The sequence below is a fragment of the Kogia breviceps genome, chromosome 4 (assembly GCF_026419965.1).
Source record: "Kogia breviceps isolate mKogBre1 chromosome 4, mKogBre1 haplotype 1, whole genome shotgun sequence".
NCBI classification, from domain to species: Eukaryota; Metazoa; Chordata; class Mammalia; order Artiodactyla; family Physeteridae; genus Kogia; species Kogia breviceps.
Window position 1 is genome coordinate 13,722,997 of NC_081313.1, and position 9,903 is coordinate 13,732,899.

At 45.3% G+C, this 9,903-nt stretch overlaps 1 protein-coding gene across 3 annotated transcripts in view; it reads right to left on the minus strand.

Annotated features, from left to right (window-relative positions):
- LOC131755421 (cytoplasmic 60S subunit biogenesis factor ZNF622-like) overlaps nt 1-3,665 on the minus strand; it is a 151,475-nt gene extending 147,810 nt beyond the window's left edge. For 2 of the 3 annotated variants that reach the window (XR_010840086.1, XM_067030810.1), the window contains exons 1-3: nt 2,847-3,564; nt 1,911-2,165; nt 1,531-1,693 (exon numbers count right to left, since the gene is read on the minus strand). Coding sequence is in view for 2 of the 3 variants with exons in the window: in XM_067030810.1 (XP_066886911.1) it covers nt 1,531-1,693; nt 1,911-2,165; nt 2,847-3,456 (1,028 nt within the window). In the remaining variant the exon portion in view is untranslated. Of the gene's footprint in view, nt 1-1,530; nt 1,694-1,910; nt 2,166-2,846 lie in introns of all 3 variants that reach the window. The other variant, XM_059061926.2, reaches the window with a different exon arrangement.
- Between the last annotated feature and the right edge of the window lie 6,238 nt (nt 3,666-9,903).

The following is a 9,903-nucleotide window of genomic DNA, read 5'->3' on the forward strand; positions in this document are numbered from 1 at the left end:
TGCAATGGACAACACCAAGAGTGAACTCTAAACTATGGACTTTGAGTGATAATTGATGGGTCAACTTGGTTCATCAATTATAACAAATGTACCACTGGGGGATGCTGATAATGAGGGAGGTTATGCACGTGTTGGGTAAGGAGTATATTTGAAATCTCTGTACCTTTTGCTCAATTTTGCTGAGAATCTAAAATTGTTCTAAGAAAGAGTGAGCAAATGACCTATAACAGAATTCCTTCACCTATGTATTTGTTTCTCTCTAGGAGGGTTGGCAAACGGAGAGGAAGGGGAGGAGACCGTACAGCTGGAGATGCAGCTCTCCTCAATTTAATCATTACAAAAACAAGTTCTAGAACAGTGCTGAACAACAGACGTCTCTGATGATGCAAATTTTCAGCCTGTGTGTCCACCATGGTAGCTACTTTTAAACCACATCTGTTTTTAAGCATAGGGCTTGAAATGTGGGTAGTGCAACTGAAGAAATAAACTTAAAAATTTTTACTTCAGTTAATTAACCAAAAGAGCGACATGAGTACACCTAGGAATTAGCAAATTAGACACTGTAGTTCCAGAAGAATCTCTGTGTTTCTACAGCTGTCCACAAATACACATGGAAAATAACTGGAGAAATGTACACTAAAATGTTACCAGTAAGGCAGAGAAGCCAATAGGAACAGACTAAAGACTAGATCAGATACTTCACAAGAGATATTCAAATGGCCAGTGGATATATAAAAAGGTTCTCAACTGCATCAGTCCTCATCAGGGAAATTTAAATTAAAACCACAACGGATACCCCTACAGAGCCATCAAAGTGGCTATAATGGAAAACTCTCTGTCAGGACAAGTGAGAAATGAGAAATCAGGAGGAAAATGCAAAACAACAACTTAAAAGACCAGGACTTTTCTGAACACCTGTATTAGGTGGCCTCTGCACACCTGGCACGGTCATAATACACACCTGTGTGCAGAGCACACCTGCGCTAGGTCATAGGCATAATGACCCTAAGACCAGCTGTTCCAGAATTCCTAGCATGGATTCATTGCATGAGGTACGAAATATTCAAAATTCTAGGTAAATGTGGAATAATTTCACGAACAAGTGATTGGGACAAGCCTGGTGCAGCCACCAGCTCAAGTCCCTTAGGAGACACCCTGTGATTCAAGGGGTCTCAGGAAAACCAAGATGTGAAGCCTAACTTCCCTGCCTCTGTTCCTGAGGTAACTGGCAAAACTGAACTTCTGACCATGGAAAGCACAACAAGCAAAAACAAGTTTTCAAACCACACAAACTGACAGTTTGGGCCCGAGATCTTCTCTTGGTCAGATACGTGTGTTTAACTCTGTGCTACTCAGTTTCTCCTCTACAGAATGAGAGGAAATAACTACCTCCTAAAAAGGTGTGCTAAGAGGTATGAAGAATACGATACCGGACAGGGCCAGACACAGACAGTTATCAGGGAGGGGCACGTGCAAATCCAATGCAAATGTGATCAGCTGGCTTCGCTCGATATCACAAACCAGACTTACCTAAAATCATAGAAGTCTGCAAATTCCAAAAGCGCATCGCCATCTGTGAAGAGCTTGCAGTGACTCCTGTCGTGCATGTGAGCCTGGACAGCCTCCGTGGAGTAGAAGGACTTTCCCCTCTCATTGCACCACAAGCAAATCTTCCCCACACCAACTTTCTCTCCTGGAGAAATAAGTTGAGAAAAAAATATGAAAGCAGCTTTTTGCAGCCAGATTACGGCTCACTGTCTATGTCCACAATTCAAAAAACAGCCATCAAGGTCCTGATTTTCACAAAATCGGCTGGTCATTCAATCCAAGATTGAGGAGAAGCCCCAAACTAATGCCCCCCAACAATGTGGTATTTTGTCATTAAAAAGGAAAAAACCGACTGAACTTACCCAAATATTTAATCAGTCCCTTAAGATCTGAAAGATACTCTACATCAGGAATAAAGAAGCTGTGGACTTTAGTCATATGAGCCACATTCTTCGTGAGGGAGCTTGAATGATGGGGACAAAATAAGCAGTCCGTCATGGGGATGGCACCAAGCGCGGTGCTTCCTCCAGCCTCCTCCTCCTCCTCCTCCTCCTCCTCCTCCGTGGCTTCAGCATCCTCACATTCCAGTTCCTCATCAGAATCAATATCCTCCCAGTCTGCAAGCCAGAGATTTGAAAAACAAAGTTAGCTGAAGATCTCAAAGTCAGCCAGTCATACACCACACACCGGTCAGCACGGCTAAGGAATGCCTTCATCCTCCTTTTTCAGCGCACAGTAAACCCCTTGAAGGAGGCACGAGCTCCTTTCCTATGCATATATGAACACATGCAATCAGCGTCAGTGGGATGAGAGAAAAATAGCTCATTAAGTCAAGAAGCCTAGGTTGCTGGCTCCAGCCTCACACTGCAAGTTAGCTAGCGGATTCTGAGCACCTCAAACTCAGAGCAAAGCCATCATGACCAGAAACCCAATGGAATTAAACTTTCTGCAGCACATGGTGTGAGGGTACTACGATGTTCTCCTTCTGCATATGTTAACAATCTCCTCCTTCAACAGAGAAGGCATCCCTTCATTCTACAAATATTTACTAAGTAACTATTCCCCCCACCCCCCATTAAGGTTTCAGTCCCCGAATTGACAACAGTGAACTAAACACACAAAATGCCCTGTGGGGGTGCTGGCCACACCAGCCACTTCAGAAACCAAGGAAACACCCTCACGCATCACCTCCACCTGAAAACGGACACCTCCCCCCTCCAACCTCAAAGATAAACTGGAAGCTTGAGGACCAGCCCCGTCCCCCGCCCCGCCCCGCCCCGCCCCAGACAGGCCCCCACCATCTGCATCCAGGTCTTCCTCACTCTCCTCCTCCCCCTGCTGTTTGGCCAACTTCTTCGTCTGCTGCTCAAACCACTGCAGCCGGGGAGGTTTCTCGGCCGGGTCTCGCTGCTGAGTCCCACGTCCTCCAGCGGCCACGGTCACGGGACTCCGGGACTCCGCCTCGGGCGCTGGGGCCGCCTCCTTGGGAGACGTGGACGGCTGAGCCTTGATGACCTGCTGGATGGCCGCGTTCACCGCATCCTTGTCCACACTGTCCACGCCCAGCCCTTTCTCCAAGTTCTTTTCATTCAGGATCGCCACTCTCCGACTCACCGCCTGCTTCTCCAGCTCCACGTGCCGCCGGGACCTCAGATGGTTTTCGTAGGCCTTGAAGGAGGCAAACTTCTTACTGCAGACGGTGCAGTAGGTGGCCGCGCCCTTGCTCTCCGGCTCCGCCAGGGCCCGCTGCGCCCGCACCCGCTCCTGGAAGCCCTCGGCGCCGACCGGGGCCATGCCGGCCACTTTGCGCCTCAGGTTGTAGCGGTGCCAGTCCGTCTTGTAGTGGGCCCGCTGCGCCTCCGCGTCGTCCAACAGGGCCCGGCAGGTGTTGCAGGTGTAGGTCGCCATCGCCAGCCGGGAAATGCCAACCGAGGCAGGAGTCTAGCGACCACTGAGTGCCCTCACCCCACCAGACACTCAAAACGCAAGCCTCAGGGCCCGCGAAGAGCCTGGCTGCGAGCTGATTTCCGGGCTGGCTCGAATTATTCCCGGCCGGACAGGAAGTCCCGCCTCCCGACGTGTAGCCACGCCCCCTTCGCGGAGAGGCCAGCGGCCCCAGGAATGTGGGGGAAGCCCGGGAGGGATCCGGCCCCGCCCAGTCCGCTAGAGGTGGGTGTTGATTGGGTTGGAGTAAGGAGGGTTGTGATTGGATGGATCTGAGGCGGGTGGTGATTGGATGAACCTGAGACGAGTGGTGATTGGATGGGCCTCAGGTGATTGTTGTTTAGGTCTCCGCGAGGTGTGGGATAGGTGGATCCGAGTGAGCTGGGTTGACCAGAAGTAATAGGTGTTTATTGAGTCGACCGAGGTGGGTGTTGCCCTGAGCTGGGTGTGATCGACAGGCCTCGCCCCCCGCAGGTTACTGTCCTTTTTTGGCTGTGCTGTGAGGCGTGTTGCTGGGAAGGCGACCACCGCGCAGGACGGAGGATTGGGGAGCCGGGAGGACTGATGCATGCGATCACCCGACCGTCTGGATTCTCTGAGGTCCGCGCCCTGCACCCCTGCAGCCCGGGGAGTGCGTGTCACGAAAGCCAGGGATGCTGGTCAGCCCGGGGGGCGGACCGGAGAGTCGGGTTAGAGGCTGAGGGAACTCAGGAAAACCGGAGACTCCCGGGCAGAGCCTAGGCCTTACTGGGGCGGGAAGAGCGCAGGGGAAACTCCTGGATGGATAGTTTGCACCTCGGAGTGCAGAGCCCAGCCCAGCCGCTGCCCAGTAGAAATAGAATCCCAGACAAGCAGGTCCTCTTAAATCTAATAGTAGCCACGTTTTTATTAAAATGTTAAGAGAGAGGTAAGATGACTATATTTTAAAGTCAGTATATCCAAAATATTATCATTTCAACATGTAATCAAGCCAGAAGATTTAGTGAGACATTTTACATTCATTTGTTGGTACTAAATCTTGGGATTCCAGTGCGCATTTTATAATTAACAGCAGACCTCAGTTCAGACGAGCCTCGTGTCCTGTACTTAGTTAACTATGTCACGACATGCGTAGCAGCCCGGTTCTATAGGAAGCATGAATGTTAAAGGCGTAAGGAGTTCTTACACTCGTCTGCGCAGGCAGCCTAGCTGGACCTGTCCGTCCTTTTTCAGAATTGGACATTTCATGTTTAAAATCCAAACGGCCCATAGCACCAAAGAAGATACCGACGTTTTTTCAAACGTAGGTTAAGTCGCATTATTCTTCTCGCTGAAAACCTTCAGTGGCTTCCCCTGACTGGGAATCAAGTACAAACACATTCCTGCTCTGGTCTGAATGTTTGTGCCACCCCCGTCAAAAAGGAAAAAAAAAAAAATTCATATATTGACAAACGAATTCCCAAAGTGATGGTATTAGGAGGTGGCACTTCTGAGAGGTGATTAGATTCTGAGCACATAGACCTCAGAGACCCAGAAAGGGATAGAATAAGAAGTCTGAGACTAGGAAGAGGCCCCTCACCGGACCGTGCTGGCACCCTGATCTTGGACTTCCAGCTTCCAGAACTGTGAGAAGAAAAAACTTGTTTATAAGCCACCCAGTCTGTGATATTTTGTTATAGCAGCCCAAACTGACCAAGAGGATTGCCTTTCTATTCTAGGAGGCCCTACCCCTCCTTCTGGCCGGCTGTGACACCCCCTGCCCCACTCTGCTCACCCCACTTCAGTCACACTGACACTTGATGTTGCTCTAACAAGGCTGAGCGAGCATCTTTCGTCTCAGATGCATACCAAGTCTCAGAAATCCTTTACTGTTATGCGTGGATCGACTATTGCTGTCTTGCTCCCTTCCTTGGAAGGTTTCTGCCCAAATGCGTTTACAGGAGGGGCCTATCCACACCCTCTTTTCACAGTAGTGCCTACCCCAACTCATCTGTCTTTCCTAAGCAGACCTTTTCCCAGTAGCACTGTACTAGCCATCTAGTACTCCATATCACATTACCCCAACATTTAGCAGGAAAACAACAAACTTTGCTTCTTTCCATTTCTGTAAGACAAATTTACGTGCCTGAAGGTCTCATGAAGTTGCAGGGGGACAGGGCTGATCATGTGAAGGTCTGACCTCAGCTGGAAGGTTCGACTCTGGCTGGAGGATCCCCTTGGAAGAGGCTCATTTACCCACTGATAGCAAGAGCTTTGGGGTCCTCACTGAGTGGACCTCTACCTGGGGCTGCTTGAATGTCCTCATAACATGGTTACTGGCTCAAAAGTAAGCAAAGTGTAAGTCGCAGTGTCTTTTATGACCTAACCTTGGAAGTCACACGTGGTCATTTCCACTGTGAGCCATTACTTAGGAAAGTCAGCTCTGTTTAATGTGGGAGGGATTTTGTAAGGGTGTGAATGGGTTGTCTTTGGGGACCATTTGGGAAATTGGCCACCACTAGCATTTGTTGTTTTTACCTGATTTTCCAGTTTCAGCACTGAAAGTCTTGTATCCCAGGAAACCTTTCCATCTTTTGCAAACCAGGATAGTCAGTCCCATTATAGGTTAGTGATCCACCTCCAGACTACAAGCTCCATGGGAACAGGGACTCCTCTCCTTGCTGTGTACCCCAAAGCTAGAACAGTCCTGGCACATGGATTGTTCAGTATTTGTTCAACACATCTTTTGTAGTGCAAGTTAAGTCTGCTGATTTTTATTCCAGAAGATTTGAGTTTTAGATTATCAAAATCGTTCACAATAGCTGAGCCCTCTGGACAGATACTCACTTAAAAAATGTAACTAGTAATAGTCGTCAACTGGGATAAACAAAACAATGTATATATTTCAAGTCTCTCTAAAAGTAAAGCAAAAGATGGTTTTATAAAGTAGAGACCTTGTTTTCTCTTTCCCACGATCGTTCACATATGGTTCCTCAAGCATCTGTTCCTTCTCCAGGTCATTATTTCCTCCCTGCCTCCTCCCATCCATTTCCATGACCCATTTCAGCATCTTTAAACTGTCCACGGTTTTTGTTTAACTTTTCCTTCAAAGGGACATTGTTTTCTCCACCATGTTAGATTTCCCATGGGCTGCAATTCTACTGCAGTGTCCTGGAGAGACTTCTCTTTCCCCTTAGTCTACCATACAGCACAGAGATAATCACACTAATTCCTCTCAGCCATTTTTCCTGTTGTGTCACTCCTTTTGTTCAAGAATGGTTATCTGCTGCCCATAGATGAAGTTTAAATTCCTTTGCCTGGTTTTCAGTATCTCCTGAGACTAGGAAGAGGGCCCTCACCTCTCCCCTGTGCTATCTATATCTCCAGGAATATCTGTGGTTTTATTCCAGACTACCGAGCAATTCTCCAACACCTGCTGGGAGTTCTCCAATTCAACTCAATTCTGACACTGTTTACCTGGAGATGATGTCAGATCCCACAGGTTAAGGTCTCAGTCCTGCAAGACTTGCCCCACTTTACACGTGAATCCCAAGTCTTCTGACCAACTGGCTATAAATCAAAAGTTCTGACAATCCCCCCCTCAGGTATGATTAATTTGCTAGAGTAGCTCACAGAATTCTGGAAACTAGTTTACTTACTAGATTACCAGTTTATTCAAAGGATATTAAAGGATATAAATGAACAGCCAGATGAAGAGATACATAGGGTGAGGTCCACAGAGATCCGAAACATGGGAGCTTCTGTCACCATGGAGTTGGGGCTGCACCGTCCTCTCAGCTGGGCTAACTAAGGGCTCTCCAAAAGTCAACTTGTTAACAAAAGATACCTTTATCACTCTCATTACTGAGTAGTATTCCATTGTATTATATGCCACATCTTGTTATCCATTCATCTGTCAATGGACATTTAGGTTATTTCCTTGTCTTGGCTGATGTGAATAGTGCTGCTATGAACATAGGGGTGCACGTATCTTTTTGGATTATAGTTTTGTATGGATATATGCCCAGGAATGGATTTCTGTCATATGGTAATTCTATTTTTGGTTTTTTGAAGAACCTCCATACTGTTTTCCATAGTGGCTGCACCAATTTATATCCCCACCAACAGTGTACAGGATTCCCTTTTCTCCACATCCTCTCCAAATTTGTTATTTGTAGACGTTTTGATGATGGCCATTCTGACAGGTGTGAGATGATACCACATTGTGGTTTTCATTTGCATTTCCATAATAATTTGCGATATTGAGCAACTTTTCATGTGCCTGTTAGCCATCATTCTGTCTTCTTTGGAAAAATATCTATTCAGGTCTTCTGCCCATTTTCCAATTGGATTCTTTGTTTTCCTGATACTGAGTTGGATGATCTGTTTGAACATTTTTGATATTAACCCCTTGTCGGGCACATCATTTACAAATAGTTTCTTCCATTAATCGGGTTGTCTTTTCGTTTTTATGGCTGGTTTCCTTGGCTGTGAAAAACCTTTTAAGTTTAATTGGGTCCCACTTGTTTATTTTTCTGTTATTTGCCTTAGGAGACTGATAAAAGAAAACATTGGTACAATATATTTCAAAAACTGTTCTGCCTGTGCTCTTTTAGGAATTTTATGGTTTCAGGTCTCACATTTAGGTCTTTAAGCCATTTTGAGTTTATTTTTGTATATGGTGTAGGGGAATAGTCTAACCTCATTGTTTTACATGTAGCTGTCCAGTTTTCCCGGCACCATTTCTTGAAGAGACTGTATTTTCTCCATTGTATATTCTCACCTCCTTTGTCATAGGATGATTGACCATGGGTGCGTGGGTTTATTTCTGGGTCTGTTCCATTGATCTATGTGTCTGTTTTTATTCTGATACCAAGCTATTTGATTACTGTAGCTCGGTAGTATACTCTGAAGTCTGGGAGGGTTACACCTCTAGCATTGTTCTTATTTCATTATGTGCCAACAAATTGGACAACCTAGAAGAAATGTACAAATTTCTAGAAACATACATCCTACCAAGACTGAGTCAAGAAGAAACAGATCGGGCTTCCCTGGTGGCGCAGTGGTTGAGAATCCGCCTGCCGATGCAGGAGACACGGGTTCGTGCCCTGGTCCGGGAAGATCCCACATGCCGCGGAGCAACTAAGCCCGTGAGCCATGGCCGCCAGGCCTGCGCGTCCGCAGCCTGTGCTCCGCAACGGGAGAGGCCACAACAGTGAGAGGCCCGCATACCGCAAAAAAAAAAAAAAAAAAGAAGAAACAGATGATTTGAATAGACCAATCACTAGAAGCAAATTTAAAAACAAACTCCCAGCAAATAAAAATCCAGGGCAGGATGGCTTCACAAGGGATTTCTACCAAACATATAAAGAAAAGCTAATACCTGTCCTTCTAAAACCATTCCTAAAAATTGAAGAGGAAGGAAATTCATTCTGCGAGGCCAGCATTACCCTGAACCAAAACCAGACAAGACACTACAAAAAAAAAAAAACCCCAAATTGCAGGCCAATATCTTTTATGAATATAGATGTAAAAATCCTCAACAAAATATCAGCAAACCAAATCCAACAATACATTAAAAGCATCATACACCATGATCATGTTGGATCTATCCCAGGGTCATGAGGATGGTTCAACATATGCAAATCAATGTGATACACCACATTAAAAAAGGAAATAAAAATCACATGTTCATCTCAATAGATGCAGAAGAACCATTTGACAAAATTCAATATCCATTCATGATAAAAACTTTCATCAAAGGGGGTATAGAGGGAACACACTTAACATAATAAGGGTCACTTATGACAAACCCACAGCCAACATAATACTCAATGGTGAAAAGCTGAAAGCCTTCCTGCTAAATATAGGGACAAGTATGCCCACTCTTACCACGTCTATTCAACACAGTATTGGAAGTCCTAGCCACAGCAATCAGACAAGAAAAAGAAATAAAATGTATCCAAATTGGAAGGGTAGAGGTAAAACTGTCATTATTTGCAGATAAGAGGATACTCTATATAGAGAAAATAAAGTCTCCACCAAAACGTTTTAGAACTAATAAATGAATTTAGCAATGTTGCAGGATACAAGATTAATATACAGAAATCAGTTGCATTTATAAACACTAATAATGAAATATCAAAAAGGAAAAAAAAATTCCCATTTTTAAATCACTCCAAAAACATAATACCCAGGAATAAACAAAACAAAGGAGATGAAAGACCTATACTGTAAACACTATAAAACACTGATGAAGGAAACTGAAGCTGATTCAAAGAAATTGAAAGATATCTCATGCTCCTGGATTGGAAGAATTATTATTGAAATGGTCATACTACCCAAAGCAATCTACAGACTTAATGCAATCCCTATCAAAATACCCATGACATTCATCAGAACTAGAATTTATAATCCTAAAATTTTTGTGGATCCACAAAAGACACTGAATAA